Source organism: Copadichromis virginalis, linkage group LG1, assembly GCF_057382275.1.
Source record: "Copadichromis virginalis isolate Kocher_CV1m ecotype Utaka linkage group LG1, C_Virginalis_male_GT1.1, whole genome shotgun sequence".
NCBI classification, from domain to species: Eukaryota; Metazoa; Chordata; class Actinopteri; order Cichliformes; family Cichlidae; genus Copadichromis; species Copadichromis virginalis.
In genome coordinates this window covers 5,331,372-5,353,773 of record NC_140618.1, presented here as the reverse complement: position 1 = coordinate 5,353,773, position 22,402 = coordinate 5,331,372, and the positions used below count along the sequence as shown (strand labels likewise).

The 22,402-nt window shown below is 39.4% G+C and overlaps 2 protein-coding genes across 4 annotated transcripts; both read right to left on the bottom strand.

The window, feature by feature from the left end:
* Window positions 1-3,038: 3,038 nt before the first annotated feature.
* slc7a6os (solute carrier family 7 member 6 opposite strand) lies at window positions 3,039-11,362 on the bottom strand. 2 transcript variants are annotated; one of them, XM_085434557.1, is made up of 5 exons: window positions 10,930-11,354; window positions 9,260-9,589; window positions 7,508-7,714; window positions 5,126-5,258; window positions 3,039-3,907 (listed from the first exon to the last, which is right to left on the bottom strand). In XM_085434557.1, the coding sequence occupies exons 1-5, from the start codon at window positions 11,116-11,118 to the stop codon at window positions 3,768-3,770; spliced, it is 999 nt and encodes a 332-aa protein (XP_085290683.1). In that variant the 5' UTR covers window positions 11,119-11,354; the 3' UTR covers window positions 3,039-3,767. The 2 variants fall into 2 exon arrangements, with proteins under 2 accessions (XP_085290683.1, XP_085290762.1); XM_085434636.1 differs by lacking the exon at window positions 3,039-3,907 and adding an exon at window positions 4,488-5,024 and having other exon boundaries at window positions 10,930-11,362.
* Window positions 11,363-11,708: 346 nt separating this feature from the next.
* Window positions 11,709-22,125, bottom strand: LOC146718203 (adhesion G protein-coupled receptor G1-like). 2 transcript variants are annotated; one of them, XM_085434381.1, is made up of 12 exons: window positions 21,825-22,125; window positions 21,461-21,518; window positions 20,687-20,774; window positions 20,418-20,546; window positions 19,445-19,594; window positions 19,300-19,354; window positions 19,113-19,204; window positions 17,029-17,147; window positions 14,687-14,961; window positions 13,991-14,093; window positions 13,494-13,822; window positions 11,709-13,408 (listed from the first exon to the last, which is right to left on the bottom strand). In XM_085434381.1, exons 1-12 carry the CDS (start codon window positions 21,880-21,882, stop codon window positions 13,296-13,298), a joined length of 1,569 nt encoding a protein of 522 aa, XP_085290507.1. In that variant the 5' UTR covers window positions 21,883-22,125; the 3' UTR covers window positions 11,709-13,295. The 2 variants fall into 2 exon arrangements, with proteins under 2 accessions (XP_085290507.1, XP_085290570.1); XM_085434444.1 differs by having other exon boundaries at window positions 21,461-21,515.
* Between the last annotated feature and the right edge of the window lie 277 nt (window positions 22,126-22,402).

Here is a 22,402-nt window from a genome sequence, read left to right as displayed (position 1 = left end):
TTCCCCAAGGTGGCCTATCAGCCGCCAGGTTGACCTGTTAAAGGGGATAGTGAGCGCAGAGACAAGAGAGCAACGCACGAAAGGTGAGCAGGAAAAAAAAGGAACGCGTGCAAGCCCGCACGTGTGTTGAAGGAACTGCTGCCTGACTGTGGGGTGCCGCGAGTCGTTCAGTACGGTGGGGGTTCGGCGATCCAGTCCCAATGCAGGAACAGCAACAGTGGGTGGCGATGGCCGCAATTCACAACAGGGCAGGGATGCCCTTCTGCCTGCATCTGACGGTGAGACGAGGGAGGCCGTGTTCAGGTGTGGAGTCCTGGCAGGGTTTTTAGCGGGTTGCAAACACTATTTTTATTGTATATGGGGAATTTTAACTTGTATTTGTGATTCTGGCTGTGTTTTTTTTTTTTATGGAAATAAATGGTGTGTTTGAAGCCAGCTTAGTTTCTGTGCCCTGAGTGCTGATCCGCTCGCTCCCCTTTTCGCTTGCATGTATACAGACGTGGTGGTGAAGATTTAGGTTCACCAGTCTTAGCGGCTACATATAACTATACACACTATATATCTATGCACTGAACATATATATTTTAACTTTCACGTAAAGTCTTAAGCACATGGTTTATTAAGGTGGTACAGTAACAGGGCAGTTGATATAAGGGGAGAGTTCTCCTGAATAACTCTCTCTCCAGCTCCAGTAACTAACCTCCCCCAATGCACACTCAACGCCTTTCACGCAGCACAACCAAAACAGTAACATTGTAACAGAGATCCTGAACACATCACAATAAAATATCATGTGATATAATCTGTCTCTCTCTCACACACACACACACACACACACACACACACACACACACACACTCTCACCATGAACCTACACTGAATGTTTTTATATATGAGAATCACCATGTTAAGTATGTAACCAATGTTGTTATAAGGTATATTATAAGATTGTGCCACTTGCTGTGTAAGATTTAATAATTACGGTAAGATTAATGTGTGATGACCGATTGTAAAATGGTAAATGGCCTGTATAGCACTTTACTAGTCCCTAAGGACCCCAAAGCGCTCTACACATTCAGTCATCCACCCATTCACACACTGCTGATGGCAAGCTACATTGTAGCCACAGCTGCCCTGGGGCGCACTGACAGAGGCGAGGCTGCCGGACACTGGCGCCACTGGGCCCTCTGACCACCACCAGTAGACTGTCTGAGCCGGGGCTCGAACCGGCAACCTTCCGATTACAAGACGAACGCCCAACTCTTGAGCCACGATTGCCCAACAATTGTGATGAGTCAAAGCCAAAGGGTTTGACTTGTCGCTGGCCTCTGGCCAGGACCTTGGCTGCTACCTGACCCTGCAGCTGTGTTTGGCTGGAGGACGGGTGGGAAAGTTACCTAGCAGCAGGGGGCGGGGATACTGGTCACTGTACACCTCAGCTGGACCAGCTGACAGGTTTACTGTACAACAAAAAGTAAACTGTATCACAATCTATGATATCAATTTCCTATGTATATGCAATTGATATATTTACATAACAATAACTGTTACAATTGGAACTGTACCACGCTGGTGATGCTCACCATTATTTTTCTTATGTGAGAAATGAAAAGTATCCTGATGAAATTCAAGCTTCTGTAATTGCTGTATATAAAAACAACCCCTCAAATTTACATTTTCTTCCTGTATTCCGTGGGTCTCCAACTCCAGGCCTCGAGGGCTGGTGTCCTGCAGGCTTTAGATCGCACCCTGGGTCTACACACCTGAATCAAATTAGTTCATTACAGGCCTCTGGAGAACTGCAAGACATGTTGAGGAGGTAATTTAGCCATTTAAATCAGCTGTGTTGGATCAAGGACACATCTAAAAACTGTAGGACACCGGCCCTCGAGGCCTGGAGTTGGAGACCGCTGCTCTAAAGTCTAGATGGGTAACAGAGTATTAATTGATGTGCTTGTGTGGTGGAGTTTACCACCCTAAGGCTCACAGACATCTGTGCTCATATTTTTGATTAAAACAATACATCATCTGGTGTATTTTGACACCATACTGAAAAGGACTACCAACAGAAGGAGTTTACCCACATCAGCAGAATGATCTGTTGATCTCTACTCTGGAAACTAACCAGCTCTGGACAAAGAGCTCTGTGGGGGGAGTAGCAGAGTGTTCAATTTTTCTGCTGTTTCTAATGTCTTTTCCTTTCCATAATGAGTGTTAGTAATAAATAAAGATTATTAGACACATTCATTCCTTGATTTTTTCCCCTGTTGGCAGGAAACAATTGTTCCATAGCATTAAAATCTGATCTTAAAATAGGACATCTACGGAAGATACTTGGTGACCACACATTAAGTATGTAAACTAAGCTTATATATTGGAATTCTGAGCTGTAATGGGCCGTCACCTTAGAAATAAACAGCAGCACTGACAGGGACGCAGCCAATTAAATTAAAATGTTTATTTTATGTGCTAAATCACCAGATTAACCAGTTTCTGCACTATTAATTGTGTGTTGCATTTCACAGGCACATTGTGTTTCTGAAGTAGGTGGCACTTTTGGGGATCAGTTTCTGTGGAAGAGTCATGATCCTGCAACTTATAAATTGCTTAAATTCTGTTAACAGCGCTCCTTTCATGTGAACATCCAGGGGAAACCCTGGAATAACTTTAAGTGTTGATAACCACTTTAAGTGGTCTGTGTGTCCCAATTGCCAATATTAGCAAGTGATAGTGGAATGATACCCTGGATAGTCAGAACCCCCTTTATTGTACGGGGCCCTGGATTAGCCCAAATCCTGCTTCACAGTACAGGTCTCTGCTCTTAACTGGCTATAGGTTGAGCAGAAGTTACCATGGTCACTTAACCAGGTTGAAAAAAAAAATAAAATAAAGAAAGAACCTGCCATTAATCCATCTAAGCCTTTGAACTCAAACTATGTTTATAAAGTAATAAGATATTTATACATGTTTTACAAACCAATGATATGGCATAGTAATACATTTTAACCTCTTCTTTAGAATGCAGGACAAACTGACACTGAGATGTTTCATGTTTATTTTGAAAGCTTTTCTTTTATACACATCTACATATTTACAAAAACCTTAACAGAACAGGCATCCAAGAGAAACAATTTAAACTCCAGAGGAGATTTTCTGAACCCAACTCGCACACCCACAACAGAATTGATGCACCACGCTTTCACATTATGCAAAAAAAAAAAAAAAAAAAAAATCTAACACAGTTATACGTTCACGCATGTACCATGCACAAAATGCAAACACCCTAAACTGCAACCACGCGCGGCCCGAGACGTCTCACTAACAGAAGGATAAGAGCACAAAGCATACGAGGCATACCACACTAATGTGCAACATTTTCTAACACACATCCACTTTGAACAAACATCCACACATGAATTCACTCCACCACAGTTTAAAAAAACCAAAAAGGACACACGGGACCCTTCTGCAAATAACTCACCTACTCCATCACCATCTGTGTAGGAAAATGATCTGATCAGTTAGTGGCCACTGAACTTCATAACTGTGACAAAATACTTTTGGCACGTTTTTAACCAAGGTATTGTTTCCCGGTGTTTTCCAGAAAGGTTGCCCATTTGTTGAGTGCTACACATAAACTGCTACACTGTGAAAAGTGATTTCTTTATAACCTTTTCAGTCTCTGCTACACAGATGTTGCACAGAGTAAGGGGTTACTTGTGGAAAGGTAACTGGAAAGATCCACTACAAGTGGGGTGAAGAGCAGATCAATCGGAATCATATTTGTCTCCATCGTCATCATCGCCGTTGTCGTCGTCGTCACCACGGCAGCCCAGCTCATGCATCACTTCCCTCTGGTAGCGCTGCCAGCTCCTCCTGCTGTAGGAGTGTTCCTCCTCCCAGTATCCTGCACAGAAGGCAAATGCAATGGTTAGCAAATAAACACCATTCAACACTTGTTTGCACTAAGTGACACTGAGGCTGAAAAATGAAGCAAACACACAGGGAGCAAGAAACAACAGCTTAGTGAACTGAACTTCACTGAATTGCCATTTGAAGTTGGTAAATATTGCGAAATCTGTACTCTAGTTTTAGTAAGTGTTTCATCAGTCCGTTGCTTAGCAACAACTAGCACGTATCTATGTCTGTCTTGCGAGTTTATCGATGCAATCTACAAACCTCAGCACTGAACCTTCTCACCCATATATGTTAACTTCCTGGTCTGAAAGACTACAAAAACCATTGAGTGACGTGGTGGCTCCATCCATGTCCTACATACAGTCTTAAGCAGAACACTTTTCTTAAAAGTAATGCAGTAGTTTCCTTAATCAGAATCAGAATACTTAAAAAAAAACCCAAAAAACCCTAGGGATCAATAAATTTCATTTAATCGAATTACACTCAGGAGAAAGTAACACGATACACTATTTGTTACATTACTTTGGCATTTCTCCTTAAAATGAACTGAAATGCACTCTCATAAATATCAATGTAACAATACAAACATACAGGCTACAGTCCCACACACCAACACAAATCTGTATTTTAATGAGGATACTCATATGAGCTTTCTCTTGGTATTTCGGTATGAATGCAAAACTGACAACAAAAAGCAAAAGATGAAAACCAGCACACAGACATTCAAATGGATCGCCACAGTGATTCTACTTTAGAAACATGAACAGGTAGAAACGGACACTGCAGCCTCTTTTACAATAAGAATAAAAGTACTGTCTATATCCACTCTGTAGACTGCGCCACCATTTTCCTCCTCTGGCACAACAACTGAAATCAGCTAAATGTAGTGCAAGTGCAATTGATTGGCAAGCAAAGGAAGGAAGGAAATGAACGACTTTGAATGAGTTCTTGTAGAGAACCAATTCTCAAGTTATGCACACTAAGTTTCGTAATGCAGAGGTCTAGACAATCAAAAGTATAACTAAGACCTTAGGATACTGTCTATGAGTGAAAATGACTAGAATATCACACTAACCTGGTTTGACCAAATAACTTTTGGCATCTTGCTATCATAGTAAAAGATGAAATGGGAGACATTTGTTTAAATTAACAGGAGTTCAAGTAGAGACTGCAGCACTGAATAACTGACATGTTTCTAAATACATACCACCATAGCGCTCCTCTCTGTCACTGTCTGTATTGCTCTCCTCATCAGGGTAGTCATTCCTCCAGTTGCCTTCCTCGTTCTCATCATCCTCATCTTCATACACTTCCTCTTCATGAACCACAAGGTCAGGAACCTGAGATTAAAAACACCACATTTATCAGAAAAGCTTTTTTTTTTTTTTTTTTAATAAATGATTAAGTCAGTGTTGTGGTTTGATATTAAAAATTACCAGTGAGATTTTGAGTCATCACTGATAAGAAGAAACCCTAACGGTATGCTTTGGCAAATTACTTCTCCACACATCCAGGGCAACAAAACTAAACAATCTTCTTGCTTAAATTTTTACTTTCAATGCTTTAAAATAAACACCATTTAAAAATCATCAGTTAAGTTACAAAAAACCCCAACATTTTTCTCATCTTAACCCCTCTTCTACCCTTTTGAGATTATTTTAAACTAGTGCCAAACTGTAATGAACTACCACCACCAGAAGGTGGCAGTAATGCAACAAAATGTTTCTACATTCCCCAGGCACCATTACAAAGTAGTGATGCTTGTTTACAAACAAGCGATCATTTTATAGCAATGACAGGATACTCCCCTGTAAATATCAAATAATATTTCTGCTTTAAAGGCCACCTGTTTACCACCTGACCATCATTTATTTTTCCAAATATACAGTGGGGCAAAAAAGTATTTAGTCAGCCACCGATTGTGCAAGTTCCCCCACTTAAAATGATGACAGAGGTCAGTAATTTGCACCAGAGGTACACTTCAACTGTGAGAGACAGAATGTGAAAAGAAAAAAAAAAAAAAAAAAAAAAATCCATGAATTCACATGGTAGGATTTGTAAAGAATTTATTTGTAAATTAGGGTGGAAAATAAGTATTTGGTCACCTCAAACAAGGAAAATCTCTGGCTCTCACAGACCTGTAACGTCTTCTGTAAGAAGCTTTTCTGTCCCCCACTCGTTACCTGTATGAATGGCACCTGTTTGAACTCATCATCTGTATAAAAGACACCTGTCCACAGCCTCAAACAGTCAGACTCCAAACTCCGCCATGGCCAAGACCAAAGAGCTTTCGAAGGACACCAGGAAAAGTATTGTAGACCTGCACCAGACTGGGAAGAGTGAATCTACAATAGGCAAGCAGCTTGGTGTGAAAAAAATCAACTGTGGGAGCAATCATCAGAAAATGGAAGACATACAAGACCACTGATAATCTCCCTCGATCTGGGGCTCCACGCAAGATCTCATCCCGTGGGGTCAAAATGATCATGAGAACGGTGAGCAAAGATCCCAGAACCACACGGGGGGACCTGGTGAATGACCTGCAGAGAGCTGGGACCAAAGTAACAAAGGTCACCATCAGTAACACACTACAACGGCAGGGAATCAAATCCCGCAGTGCCAGACGTGTTCCGCTGCTGAAGCCAGTGCATGTCCAGGCCCGTCTGAAGTTTGCCAGAGAGCACATGGATGATACAGCAGAGGATTGGGAGAATGTCATGTGGTCAGATGAAACCAAAGTAGAACTTTTTAGTATAAACTCAACTCGTCGTGTTTGGAGGAAGAAGAATACTGAGTTGCATCCCAAGAACACCATACCTACTGTGAAGCATGGGGGTGGAAACATCATGCTATGGGGCTGTTTTTCTGCCAAGGGGACAGGACGACTGATCCGTGTTAAGAACAGAATGAATGGGGCCATGTTTCGTGAGATTTTGAGCCAAAACCTCCTTCCATCAGTGAGAACTTTGAAGATGAAACGAGGCTGGGTCTTCCAACATGACAATGATCCAAAACACACCGCCCGGGCAACAAAGGAGTGGCTCCGTAAGAAGCATTTGAAAGTCCTGGAGTGGCCTAGCCAGTCTCCAGACCTCAACCCCATAGAAAATCTGTGGCGGGAGTTGAAAGTCCGTGTTGCTCGGCGACAGCCCCAAAACATCACTGCTCTCGAGAAGATCTGCATGGAGGAATGGGCCAAAATACCAGCTACTGTGTGTGCAAACCTGGTAAAGACCTATAGTAAACGTTTGACCTCTGTTATTGCCAACAAAGGTTATGTTACAAAGTATTGAGTTGTATTTTTGTTATTGACCAAATACTTATTTTCCACCCTGATTTACGAATAAATTCTTTACAAATCCTACCATGTGGATTCATGGATTTTTTTTTCACATTCTGTCTCTCACAGTTGAAGTGTACCTCTGGTGCAAATTACTGACCTCTGTCATCATTTTAGGTGGGGGAACTTGCACAATCGGTGGCTGACTAAATACTTTTTTGCCCCACTGTAAAATTTGGACCACTCCACCCATTCACTCACTCCAATTTCAGCACTCATTCATCTGTCCGTCCATCCATCCACACACACCAGTTCTCCCTCATCAGCATAGGCTCTGACAGACAGGATGTCCTGGATCCACCCTGGGGTGACCGTTTCCTGGTAGTAAAGATCATAGACGTAGCCATCGTCCTGCTCTCGGTGCTCTTCCCCCAGTCTATCTCCAGATATGCTCAGACGCTCCCGCAGCATCTTGGTGTTGTTACAGAGAATCTCATCTGGTTCTGAGGACAGTATCTTTAGAAAAATAAAGCAAGTGATTAGAAATGGAACAAATTAATGAGCTGATAGTCAGTCTAGTTGGGCCTAATGGCAAATTAAATGACATTTACATCAATACTGAAAAAAAATAAAAAAATCTCACAGCTGTTTACCGGTAGCTATCAAAACACATGCTGTTAGGAAGAGGCAAGTTGTGAGCTTCATGTGTTTGCTGGTAGGCAGTGTAATACCAGTGGCTGCAGTAACTCCAGACATTCTCACTAAAGTAAGTGATCTTTCCTACAGCTGAAGCACACGACTGAAATTGTGACTGAAACGGTCGAGCCTGAACGCTTCTTAAAAAGCCAAATGAACGTGACTCTTCGATCAGACACCAAATTTGGCCCGCAGACTAATTACATTTGGCCCGCGAAGCCATACCAAATTACTATTAGAGCTGGCCTACTGGTATTATACAGCTAATATATATATTGTTTAGTATTAAGTTTTGCTTGTTCCATATTCAGTTTTTCAGCAAAACGTGTTTGAGTCCATAAGAAAAGATTAATTCTTATATCTGGAGGAATAAATATGTTTCAATAAATATTAACGTTAGCCCGCGACTTTGTTCCAGTTTTGAATTTTGGCCCACTGTGTATTTGAGTTTGACACCCCTGGTCTAGAACTAGCTAGGCCTGCAGTGTGTGTGTGTGTGTGTGTGTGTGTCTCTCTCTCTCCCTCCCTGTCTATTTGTCAGCAGTGAAAGCTCAACTGGAGTAATGCAGTGTTGTTCGTGCATGGTTTTTAAACTCCAAGGAAAGATTGCTGCTGCTCCTGCTAGCCCTGCTAACACTAGCCACACTTCCAATCCAACATTGCAAGACCAGAGATCAATGTGATTCGATTGGGGAAGAATGCACTTCCAAAAGGTTTTTAAATAAACATGCACTATTTGTTTAACAATTCTGCCTGTTTGCTGAACAATTTCTTACTTTTGACCAGTTAATGTTTTTTTTTCTCTAATTTCTAATGACTATAGTAAATGAATTACCAGGACAATCCTTACTTAACAGAATAGGAAATGTGCTGACACGATGAGAAATCAGAAGATTGGATCTGTGAGACCGACCAATGATAATAGCGTCAGTAACAGTTGATGACTGTGCTAGCCATGTGGTTGAGCTAAGACTGGATGACTCTCAGCAACTGAATTATATTGATATTTGTAGCATCTGCCTTCTGAAAAGCACTTGTTAAACTGCACAATTGTGTTCAGTAAAAGCTTAATGCCTGGTAAATTCTGGTAAAATGATAATCTGTGTTAAACAATCCCAAATACAATCAAGCAGCCCTATGAGGACAACCACTTATGGTTTTTAACAGTCTGACGGCAGCATGGTATTTATTTTTTTAACTGACTGTTTCTGTAATTTAGCCTCCACTAAGTGAAAAAGGTGCAACATATCAGGACCCTAAATTGAGTATAATAACTGATGATTGGGCTGTTCATGAGTACGCTTGCCAAACAGCACTAGGACAACTGCTGCAAACAAAACCCAGAATCTCCAACTATCAACTTACCTTGCCTGAAGGTTTATCCTGGTCCTCTCCATCCTCATGGATCAGATCCACCACCTGGATTTCACCCAGCCCCCAGCATTTGTCCGTCTCTTTCCCAGTTTCCTCTACACACTCAGAAGCACCCATCTGTGGTGTCTGTTGCTCTGCTGGGGCTGACAGACCAGCACGGTGGCTTGAGAGTATTCTGTAGCGTTCCTCTCTCCGAGTACTCCACTTTGTGCTGCGTAAATCACCAAGTATCCGCTGTGAGCTGGCAGCAGAGGTACGCAGTGCATGCGCCGTGCGAGGCCGAGCCAAAGCCTGTCGAACCTGCGTCTGAACGGGAGCTTCCTGGTGATGGGATGACAAAGATAACAACCCACGAGGCTTTAACATAAATATGGATTTCCCTTTTAATTCCCAACTCATAGAAGCTGCCGGAACTGCACACTCATCTTACTCGCGGTTCCACTAATTTAATGCAAATATTATCGAAATCCAACAATTAAAAACCCCACATCCAATTTTCTACAACGGGGAAACAACCAATTTGTAACAATAGACAATAGTAGCAATAGGACATGTGCAAAGATGCAAGATTCACATGTTGAAAACACAATGACCAGAATTTTCTCTGCGCATAGAAATGTTTGGTGCCCTCAAAAGACAATTTGGTCTAGCACAAAAATGACAATCAACATTCATCAAATGGCAAGAAATAAAAGGAAAATCCAGAGAAATATGTAAGGTAACAAAGAGTCTTTGCCTTAACTGTATGTGACTCAATTATGGTTATTTGCTTGGTCACCTCCCAAAGCATAGTTATCACCAGGAAAAGCCTACTGTTAAAAAAATAAAAAGACATTACACGCACCTAAAAATGCAGAAAAGACAGAAAAGCCTGTTAAGGAGAGACTCCTTATCCGCCTCCCAAATAGTTAACTTTTTCATCAGAGCCTAGGAGTGGTGTATTCCTCATTTTGGCTGTGGTTTTATTCATACCCATTTCACTTCCTAATGACATTAAAAACTTTAAGACAGCTTACTTCTGACACAAGACTGAGTACAAAAAACCCAATATAAAAGCTCACCAGAATCAATATTGTGATATCAATTTTTCAGTCATTGCGCCCATCATTCACTAAAGGAAGCATTCTCAAAATGTACTGAAGTGGAAAAAGATGCATTAGCCATCTGTCCGTTTTACCGAATCCCACAAAGAAAACCGTAGTGGTCGGTGTACACATTACACAAACAAATGCAGTGCTACAACTGTATATAGCAGTGTTTACAGCTAATCTAATTAGCTTACGTAATGGGTCTTATTTCGTCTATTGAATTGCGCATGTAAATATTTAATTTACTTCAAACGTTAGTCATACCACAGCCTGGATTTTAATTGTCACTTCGTTTTCAAGGCCCAAATTACGTAAAAAAAAAAAAAAAACAAGCTAACAACAGTTTGTGGGGTAGCTAGGGCTAGCATGATTGCTAACAACAATAAGCACAAAGGCGCGTTGTTCCGGACAGTAAGTGACGCTCTCAGCAGCTTTATTCAGCTTGCTATCACCCACTCAGCTCTTCTGAGTGGTTTCAACTATCGTGATAAATACCACCCCCCACCACCACTATTTTTCAAAAGCTACCCCTTCCACTGACCGCTGCTCTGGCGATAGCATTGGGCCCCTCACCTGTGTTGCTACGGTCGCCACGAGTTTGAAGACAGAGTTTTCCACTTCGGCTTCGTTGGGCTCAGGTACCGTTTCGCCTGAGCTCTGGGACGTTTCGGGACGGATACGTTTGCATGCCAGCAGCAAAGCATCTGCGGGGTCGGTTCCCCTTTTTCTTTTCACTCGGAGAATCGTAGTATTTGGATCCATGTTGTCTCCGTCTCTCTTTAGTGTGTCTGGCAGTTGGAAAGAAAGGAAACACGAGAGAGCGCAATCCTTTTTTATTTCCGGTGACTACGAATGTGAAGAAACTCGTAAAACTATAATAATTTCTTTGATGTAGTTTACTTGATACGTTTCCTCGTATTATTATATAGTTAAATTAACTAAACTGCTGTCACGAGTTTCCAATGTATCACTGTAATCCACAATCTCAATAAAACATTAAACATTTTACTTCTTAAAACTTCAAAGTAAAAGCACTTCCTGTTAACGTTGTCCAATTAAAAGCTGACTTTGTGGACTTCTGCTATTTTTTTTAGACATTACGTCATTGTGATTGCTGTGTTTTGTTTTTTCAAATACATAAATGTTTTTTTGTTTTGTTTTTTTTGTTTTTGTGATGATGGAGCTGCAAAGTTCTACAGTGTTTTGTCTCCGGACAAAAGAGTCGCAAGTGGTTCTCAAACGTTTTGCCAAACTTAAAAATGCTTTCAAACATAGTTATCAAAAATAGTCCAACATCCCAATCTATGGTTTAATCAGTTAATAAAATAATAATAAAACATGATCAGTGTTGATTAAATTTTTTAAACTGTACTTATTTTATTACAAAAATTGTATTATACATAATATTATACATAATATAACATTTGATCATAAAATCAACCTACAAATAAATCTGTTATCACACAAAGATGGTGCTGCACTAACCTGAAAATTGTTTCGGGTGGAATAACTGTTTTACAAAGACCTTTTACTAGTGAAATTTCATAATCCTGTTTATATAGCCTAACAGTGCAACAATTTTGTCCACAAAATAGACTTCAGCTGCCCAAAGTAAAACAATGGTTATGCAAAATAATATAGATTATATAGATTTTCGCATTCCCTACATTGATGACAGTCATGTAGACCTTTGTCAACATATTGCAGGCGTTTACTGTCACCAGGGGGCAGTGTCAAAAACAACCTATCCGTTATTTACTCCTGCAGTTATTGTCTGTCTCTCTATTACAATTTGAATCACCCCTACAGTGAGTCAGCTAACATGAGTGTATACTTGATGAAACAATGCAGAAATATTAAAATACCACAGAGTACATAACTGAACTGATTAGTCTGCAGTGAAGTCACCTGCTTTATGAAGATCAATATCTACCATGTCTAGCCAATAACAGTAACAATAATTAATAACATTCTGTAGTATATAGGTTAAGTTTGTAGGACAGATACATTACCTGACCTATACCTATAATACAGTTTAAAGAATATAGATGATCTTCACAGTAACTGCTTTTTTAATTAAATGATTCACAAGTTAATTGTTGAATATACTAACAAAAATCATATTTGTATTTGATTCCAAAATAAGAAAGAAGAGAAAAAAAACATCAACAAATAAAATGAGTCTTCATTACCATATATGAATGTCATTGGGAAAATGTAAGAAAATGCTGTGTAAAATGCAACTAAAAAGTGAATGCAACGGTTTCCAATTCTCATAAAGCCATATTTTATTCACAGTGGAACGTAGATAATATAAAAATATTTAAAAGTTGTTTAAATATAAAAATATAGTAGATGGAGAGGACTGCCAGCTGCTCTCAAAGCTAATTTAGAATGGACAGAGGCACGTTTTACAACAGCATAATAGGAATAGGAGAGTGGAGGTGTGGAACTGCCCAGTCTCCAGTCCGAACCTTTCACAAATTAAAAACATTTGGCACAGCCAATCCAGCAGCTGGTCTCTGCGTCCTAAAATTCAGTTAAATTCAATTTTATTCATATAGTGCCAAATCACAATAACAGTCACCTCAAGACACTTTATACTGTAAATTATTGCATATTTATACCTTGTATATTGCAGTGATAGAGTCTGCAGCTTCCTCTCTAATAAAAGAAAAGAGGATCCTACACACTGGCAAATATGGCCCTGTCCAAACCTTTTTCAGATGTTCTCCTGGCGTCTAATTCAAGCTGGGAGTTTTCTTAGAATGGTACATTTTTATCAGATTTAAAAACTAGATATATTTTCCATGTTCTGCTGTGAATAAAATATGAGGTTTTAATTGTTTCATTTGTTTGCATTCTGATTTCAGTTACCTTTTACACACCATGTCAACATTTTTGGAATTGGGTTTGTAAGTCAGGATAATTCACTTGTCTTAGCTGTTATTTAAACTGGTGGTCAGCTTTTTCTGACAGGTGTCTGTTGATGAGTTATTGTTCGATTGAGGCTTCCTGGTCAAAGCCAAAGACCACAGGAACATGAAGACACCTGATAAGAGAGAAAAAATGCAACTTTTCTCACAAATGATCAAAATCCAGTGCATACTTTATACGAGAATTAGTCACATACTAACCTTGACAGGAGTTGAATATTGTGAATACATAGATACCAGGGAGTGAAACATATGTGATGCTGGTTAACCCCCAAGGTAACCCCAGCACAAGGCTGAGGCCCAACACTTTAACAGAGTCCTTCCATAAATTCCAGCCTTTGTTTTTGTTTGTCTTTTTCCAGCCAGTGTTGCTTCCAAAGCCTCCACTACCCCTTCTTATCCCCCAGAGCTTAAACACAACTAGTCCCATAACACAGGCATTAAACAGCACCACCAAGGAAGGAAAGGCCACTGTAGTGATGAAACTGGTTATAAGGTGCTTCTTCGGGAACTCGCTGTTCATCCAGCATCTGCTCATTGTTGAAAAACAAATATGTATTAAATAAATATAAAACATTTTGGAGGCAGGATATAAATGTCACCAATGTTAACACCAAAGTATGATTTTTTTTGTCTTAAGAAATCAAATCTCATGGGTCACTGCATGCATAAAAATCCTACTGATGATATTTTCTTACATGTGTGCTGTTGTATTGGAGAGTTTGGCGTCCCGCATGTGCAGGGTGTATTTACCATAAACACCTGAAATCGCACAAATCACTGCGACTAGTGTCGGGAAGCCTAAAGAAGTAGAAATAGAATGATTTTGAAGTCAAGTATTAAATGCATTTACAAAGATAAAATAAAAAAAAAATTGTATGTGCTACAGCTTGAAGTGCAAATGTTAGCAAACATGACTTCTCTGCAGTCTTTCTATTGAAAAAGAAGTTGCTCTACATGAAAAATAATTAAAAACAAAAGTTGAGTGTGGATCTAGACCACTCACCAGCCTTTCAAGATTATCCATCCTTGAGGCTTTATTACGACACTGATTGCTGGACTTTTTTTTTTTTTTCCATGCTCATTGTAATCACTCGACATTTGTGCACATGCTACAATTTCATATAGTATTATTGGACACTCTCAGCAAATCACTGAAGTATTTGTAGTAAAAAAAAGTTGTAGAAAATGGAAAAAATACTGTATACATACCATATGGACAAACCAATCTCATTTAGCCATTTACCTGGATTTTAATCACCAAATTTATGATGTTTTCTCAACTTTGTAGTATCAAACGACAACAACAACAACAACAAACCTACACTATCCATTTCCATTTGGCCTGTTTGACAGCATCTGACGAAATTGTGTTTTAACCTTACTTTACTCACCCCATCCAACTAAGCTGAGTTTGAGAAGATATTTCCTGAAAGTGATGTTAAAAACCCGACTTAGTAGAAGGTAGAGATGGAACCCCTCCAGAGCAGTCCAGCTGAAGGTGGCCAGCAGAGACCAGTGTAAAATCAGACCCAGAACCAGACAAACTGGGCTGTCCTCATTCAGCAGCCATGCCGAGAAACAGGACAGCAGGAAGCTGAGGTGGAGGCAGAGCATTGCTCCTGTTAGCTGCATGTGCAGATTAGTTGTCTTCTCAGGACGCCGACGACTAAAGAGAGAAACAGAATTACAATTTTTTTAACAATGGAAGAAATTTGGCCTTTTTTTAAACCTTTCGCTTTGAACCCTCAATTTTGATAACACTAACAATAGTAACTCCACACAGATGAAACTGAGAAGCTTGTGATTTCCCATAATTATTGTCAGACTAAATATGCCAGATAATGTATCCTGTTCTATATGTAACCAAGAGTACGGGAACCAAGACTGCCAAAAATGGGAAGAAGATGATGAAGCTGGAGGAAGAAAGAACTAAACCCTTTCAAAGTAATATTAGAGATAAATGAAGTAAATTTAAATAAATAAATGTAGCAATTTAGAGTATGACCCATATGTTGATATTTCTTCATAATTTGCTACTATATTTATTTATTTGAAGACTATAACCCCTTTTTAATAATGTATAGGTTTTATGTAAAATAATGATTATCTTTGCATCCTAACTGCCTTTAATCCAAGGAGATAAGTGTCAGAGGATCCAGTGCTCCTTTTTCTGTTTCTTCTTCCAGCTACTTCCTTTATGGCAGTGGTTCCCAAAGTGGAGGGTGCAAAGCCATTGGCGGAGGGGGGTGGGGTATGAATAATAAAAGAAGCCTTGGACACTGCTATGGACAGGTTTTTTGACGGAGCTCCCACACAAACACAAAGCAGAAGATGAAGCATCGCCAAATATGCTTCCGAACCAACTTCCAAGCCAAAGACTAGAAAATGTGATGAAGCATATCTTGCCATTGGCTTCACCTGTACAACAGTGGTGCCAAGTAGGGGTGGGTTTCAAAACTCGATTTTCCGATCATTTATTTAATCCTGAATCGATTATTAAATATAAATGTATTTTGCCAGAAATGCCAGGATCTCGGGTTAAAACTCACAAAACTATATCAACAACCACCAAACAGCTAAAATAGTAAATGATGGCAGGAAAAAGGATTCCACACAAAGATGTGAACACAAAGCGCAGACCCGACGCATCAGAATCTGTGAGATGTCGGCTTTCTCACCCGACGGCACATACACGGGCACGCTGTCGGTGCTGAAAGCTGACACCTCACAGCTTCTGATGCTGCAGGTTTTATCACTCTCTGACCTAAATTCACTGAAACGGCAGCAAAAGATCAAAATTACACTTCACATTTGATAAATATCATCATTACTTCCCTCTTACTTTCACCGTTTTGTGTCCACTACGATAAAATCACGCTTCCTGCACAGCTCTCTCTCTCAGTGTATTTTTTAAAACAGTTTCCCATCTGTATTTTATCCTCAGTTACTTTGACACAAAGGTGTCTGCAGTGATGCTCACACCTCTGATGAAGTCTCACAAGTGTCAGTACTGATAAATGATCAGAATTATAATATTTCTGATTGTCTGGGGCAAAATTTAATCAAATCGAATCTGAATCCAATTGATTAGAAATCATTGATGATACCCAGCCCTTGTGCCAAGGTAGGTTTCCCCTGCGTCGGGAGCACGCACTGGGCTCACTGTCCAAATAACGGACAAACATTATCTCACATGAACACTTCTTATAATTACTGAAATTTTGGAGATGTTAGCTCATTATACAGTGAAGTTACAGTGGGAATCTTATAAAACAAAGGGGGCCTAGCAAAAAAAGTTTGGGAACCAGTGCTTTAGGGGAAATTGTTTTAATGTAACTGCATAGACTTCAGCTTCAGAAAAAAAAAATCCAATTTTGTCTGCAAACATGCAGAGGGCTTCAGGACTGTTCACACTTGACTGATCCTCAGTCAAGTGTGAACAGTTTTTGACCGACGACTGTGGGGTGCCACACTTTAGGAAAGATTATGTGCAAGTGTTTGTTTCCCACCAGATGTGACACAGTACATTTAAACTGGTCTGACTGATGCAATAAACCAGTCTTTCACAACATAACTTCTGTCAGTGGTTGACCTTTAGAATTTTTTCTATGAACTAAGCCAACAATAATATATTTCTTTATCAACACATCACCTCTTTAAAATGTAATACTAGAGAAAATATCAAAACATGGCAGAAGTTAAAAGGACATTCAAGTAAAACATATGTACTCACTGTAGACAAATATAGATGATCAAGCTGATGAATGTGAAGACAACGGAGAGTGCTGATCCAATGTAAGTGATGTAGCTGAGTGTCTCCGAATGAGATTTACTCACTGATAATTGTGGGTTCTGGAACATAAAAAGACACTGTTGAAATGAAGTCTATGTTAAGATGTTTAATGGAGGCCTATCCACGGGCCTCGGTCAAATAGTTTCGGTATTATAATTTAAAATCACTCCACCTCTTCTTATAACAACTTTTCCACTTTTTTCACTCTAGTTTTGACCCATAGAAGACTGCTGCACTCCTGCTTCAAGTTCTCATATGGCATGGTGAACCGTTTTTATAGACAAAGATTTCTGGATGTGTTCCTCAGCCCATTCAGTGACTTCCATGACAGAATCATGTAAGTTCCACCGGAAATCATGAGTATCCACTATTGATTTTCTGCCTTTTTTTGTGGACAGAAATGTATTCAAGGCAAATCTGTTGGGAATATATATAATGAGAGGTAAAATGTTATTCTAGCTGTCTTTTTATTTCTCCAGCCTTTTATAGCCCCTGTCCCAACCTTTTTGAGATTTGTTGTTGCCAACAAATTCAAATTAAGGGTATTTTCCCACATGCATTCATAAGATTTGCAAATCACTGAATTCAGTTGTTTGTTTGTTTTTGTTTTTGTTTTTTTTAAATTGAAGTGCTAAATTAAAACTCCTTCAATCAAATGTTATTTAAAAATTGAATGCATGGGTTAGCTAAGATCTGAAAAGCATCTCTTACTTTGTTAGACATATGGTATCTAACCAGATTCTTACTCTGGATGGCATTACCTTGGCCTCCAGTAACACTGTGAGGAACCTTGGAGTCATTTTTGACCAGGACATGTCCTTCAATGCACATATTAAACAAATATGTAAGACTGCTTTCTTCCATTTGCGCAACATCTCTAAAATTAGTCTCTAAAAAAGTCTCAGAGTGACGCTGAAAAACTAGTTCATGCATTTATTACTTCCAGGCTGGACTACTGTAATTCATTATTATCAGGATGTCCTAAAAACTCTCTGAAAAGCCTTCAGCTAATCCAAAATGCTGCAGCAAGAGTCCTGACAGGGACTAGAAAGAGAGAGCAGATTTCTCCTGTTTTGGCTTCCCTTCATTGGCTTCCTGTTAAATCCAGAATTGAATTCAAAATCCTGCTCCTCACATACAAGGTCTTAAATAATCAGGCCCCATCTTATCTTAATGACCTTGTAGTACCATATCACCCTATTAGAGCACTTTGCTCTCGCTCTGCAGGCCTACTTGTTGTTCCTAGAGTATTTAAAAGTAGAATGGGAGGCATAGACTTCAGTTTTCAGGCCCCTCTTCTGTGGAACCAGCTTCCAGTTTGGATTCGGGAGACAGACACTATCTCTACTTTTAAGATTAGGCTTAAAACTTTCCTTTTTGCTAAAGCATATAGTTAGGGCTGGACCAGGTGACCCTGAATCCTCCCTTAGTTATGCTGCAATAGACGTAGGCTGGCGGGGGATTCCCATGATGCATTGAGTTTTTCCTTTCCAGTCACCTTTCTCACTCACTATGTGTTAATACACCTCTCTGCATTGAATCATACCTGTTATTAATCTCTGTCTCTCTTCTACAGCATGTCTTTATCCTGTCTTCCTTCTCTCACCCCAACCGGTCGCAGCAGATGGCCGCCCCTCCCTGAGCCTGGTTCTGCCGGAGGTTTCTTCCTGTTAAAAGGGAGTTTTCCTTCCCACTGTCGCCAAAGTGCTTGCTCATAAGGGGTCATATGATTGTTGGGTTTTACTCTATAATATAAGGCGCCTTGAGGCGACTGTTGTTGTGATTTGGTGCTATATAAATAAAATTGAATTGAATTTGTTAGAATTTGTTATTATATGTGGGAACTTCCAAGAGAAAATGGCTCTTTTGTTGCTTGCATTTAAGTTGAAGATATCACCCTTCAAGCTCTTTAAAGACTCAATTCATATGCTGTTCCTAATTAAAGTTGCTATACACTGATTAGACAAGCGCAGATTTTATCACAGGGCTTTATTACATTCTGTAGAAAGAAGTTATCATTTTACCACAAGCACAGCGAAGAAGCTCAGATGGTTGCAGCTGCAAATAAATTCATTTCCTGTGTTACTGGTTTCACAGCCTTCAGTGCTCCAATAACCTAATAAAATAAATACGTACAAATACATTAAGTAGTTGTAAATCTTCTTTAGATTTAGAAATGACTATACTGGAGGCTGACATCTGTAATAATACCTGTTCCATTTCCCATTGCTGATTCCGCCCAAAATACACAAGTCCCATTTTCCACCTGTGAAAAAAATGAATAGAAATACCATGAAAACAGATTATTAGATTTTCAAAGTAAGATGCTGTTGCAACCATTTTGATGTCTTCTTACCTCTTTGTCATGTCTGAAGATTAACTTGATGGGTTGCTGGAGGTTATTCACTGAAAGAGTTCCTGCCTTCACCGATAGGACTGAGCCCCTAAACACAGTGCCTTCTCTGCGGTGAAACTGTATTTGCCTGCCTTTTGAACGAGGACTTAGCTGCAATGTGTGAGACACGTGAACAAAGTGCTGGGATGAGATTGACTGCAAAAAACTCTCCTCTTAACATGAAGACCCACAGGCCAAATCTAGCCCTTCACTAATTTAAATTCAGCCCACATACTAACACATTTGTTAGTATGTGGTTTACACAACTACACACACCCACGCAGTAAACAGCCTAAACAGACTCAACACTCAAAACCACCTGAAAGCTTACAAGCTAGAAAAAGCAGAATAGAACAAACAGGAAAGCAGATGCAAGCAAAGATGGAAGTCTGAGGTTGTTTTTAGCAGAAGACGTTTGTATAACAGAGCGCCATATATCTGTTTTTAAAGAACATAATTTACATTGTGATTGTGATGTTTGAATCCACACACCAGCATGACAAGAGACGTGGAGTTACAGATGGACACCAGCGACTTTAGGAAGTTGCCAAATTTACAAGAGACATACAGCCCAGTATGTTTCTGTTTTCTGTACCTGAGCTGTAAAGGCAAGTTTATGTGCACTAATTCGAGGGAAGAAGGGAGGCTGAACTACATGCTCAAACATGTTTTTACTCTTGTTTATGAAACTTCCCACACAACTGATTTGTCATTTTCAGGAATGTGAAACAAAACTGGTGAGATTTCTGGGTATATGTACATGGAAATTTAAGATTTGATTAAATATACTACCAGACGTACATATTTGACATGATATAAAGGACAGTATTTCTCATTTCCTACTGTGGCCTTCAGTGAAACTGAACCTGCAACCCCCACAGATCAGCATTTTTTCAGTGAATGACATCAACGTTCTCTTTCTGGAGTCACTGACCTTAAAATGACTGCTGTTTATTACAGAGGCCACCACCAGGACCTCCACCTCAGGCACATTTCCTCTGCTTCTCTGGAGAGCTGATGATGGGATGTGAACCCTATGTTCATGTGTAGGACTCACATCAACCTGAAGAGTATACACAAAAACAAAATTTTAAATATTCTGTTTTTGTTATTTATTGAGTTCATTAATACAAAAATAAAGCAATTCAGATAAAATGTAATTTTTTCACTTCCAAAAAGCACTTCAGCTCCAAATGACCTCACCTCTTGAAGCGAGTCTACTTTGAGTTGTCTGATGCCTGCCATGAAGCGACCTCTTGGCTTGCAGGTCATAATTTTGTCCTCATAACAACTACCAACAGAAATTTAACATAGTTCAGATATACAAATTAGTGATATAACTGAAGACAGAGACAATAAACTAATAGAAATAATTAATAAATAAGAAAAAAACAATTATTTCACAGTCTGCTTTGGTGTGATTTGAATTTATTGATTTCATTTGTTCACAGTTATATATTATATTTACTTGCTTTAAAAAGTATCAGTTATTTTGGGGAGTGCAACCAACACCCTTTCCAGTTAGATACATTATAGCACTGATCTTTGAAAACCCCTGACAGTAATTTAAAAATAATGTCCTACGCTTCCAGAGTGTCAAATGCATCTCAAAATGTGACAAAGTGTCCTTTCATGTCATAAATATTTATTTATACACAGACACTTTGCCAGGAGCCCTCAGTGTCACATTTGATTGAGATTACGGTATAAATTAAAAAGATTATACACTTAGTACGTTTTTATGATGAAACCATGTTAAAACACTGAAAAGCAGCCTATGTAGAGATAAAAACATTTTAACAGGCAGTAACTTCTGTTATATGGAGTGAATGCATAAACAGTGATCATATCTCTCCTTCAGGTTGGATCAATTATGTTAAACTAGTATTTATCAACAGCAAGTTTATTTATTCATGAGAAAGATGATATAACCTTTCAAAAGCAGGAATGTGAGATGTACAGAATAAAACGAATTACCGTGTCCATGCAGTGGGCCTTTTTAGGCACTCCTGGAGAACATTTTCACAGTAGTCTGCTATAGTGATACACACCAGAAGTGAAGGGATCAAAATTAGCATCATTAATACATTTAAACAAGACTGAAAGGTGATAAAACATCAAAGTGACATTTAACTCCAGAGGCAAGTGAGAAGCAGCTGTTTGATCAACACTAGGAACTTAGCGTTCCTGCTACCTGATAGCTGAGATGCTAGTCAGTGATTTTACTTTTCTCGTGGTTTGAGAAAATCCACAACCTTGAGATAATAACAGTTAGAGTGGTATTTCCCTCACAAGCACACAACTTTAAACATCATAGGAATGATATGGTAAATTTACTCACCCACAGCTTGGGACATAGAAAAACAGAAGATTGTAACTAGAAAAAATGTAATCCACATCGTGGCTCACTCAGCCACAAACACAGGTATGCTCTATGAGGTCCACAGGGTGTTGCTCTGCTTGGCTGAGGCTTGCTAACTGAGACAAAGTGGGAGTTTCACATCTGTATATATCACATGTTCTTGGCAGAGGCAGAAGTTCAAATAGCGAGTTGTTGCTCTGAGTTATGATAGAAATATTTACACAGACAGTATATAACCACACTGAACACACAGGCAGTGAATCAGTTTGAGCGTTGTCTGCCGGAGACCCTGCTGCTATGGTTACATGAAGGAAAATTATCAGTTGTTTTATCAAGGCTTTATCATTTGAATTAATGGTATGACCTTAATCCTTTCTATGCTGTGCTTCTTGGTTGACAGAGAGAGCCAGAGAAAGATAAACATTCATAAACACAAGATAACTTGATGAGATCATAACTTGGGCAAAGAACTTCAATAAATGAATGTTAAAACAAGTCTGACAGAAATCTTAAAATCCACCCTAAAGAAAAAAAGAGAGTTAGGAAATAAGTTTAAA

Coding starts and splice junctions, on each gene's coding strand:
- LOC146718203 (XM_085434381.1), bottom strand. CDS start 21,882: ATGTGGATTACATTTTTTCTAGTTACAATCTTCTGTTTTTCTATGTCC. Junction 21,519..21,824: donor TTCTATGTCCCAAGCTGTGG/GTGAGTAAATTT, acceptor GTATCACTATAG/CAGACTACTGTGAAAATGTT. Junction 20,547..20,686: donor AAGTAGACTCGCTTCAAGAG/GTGAGGTCATTT, acceptor TATACTCTTCAG/GTTGATGTGAGTCCTACACA.
- slc7a6os (XM_085434557.1), bottom strand. CDS start 11,118: ATGGATCCAAATACTACGATTCTCCGAGTGAAAAGAAAAAGGGGAACC. Junction 7,715..9,259: donor AGGATAAACCTTCAGGCAAG/GTAAGTTGATAG, acceptor ATTTTTCTAAAG/ATACTGTCCTCAGAACCAGA. Junction 5,259..7,507: donor ATGCTGATGAGGGAGAACTG/GTGTGTGTGGAT, acceptor TTTTAATCTCAG/GTTCCTGACCTTGTGGTTCA.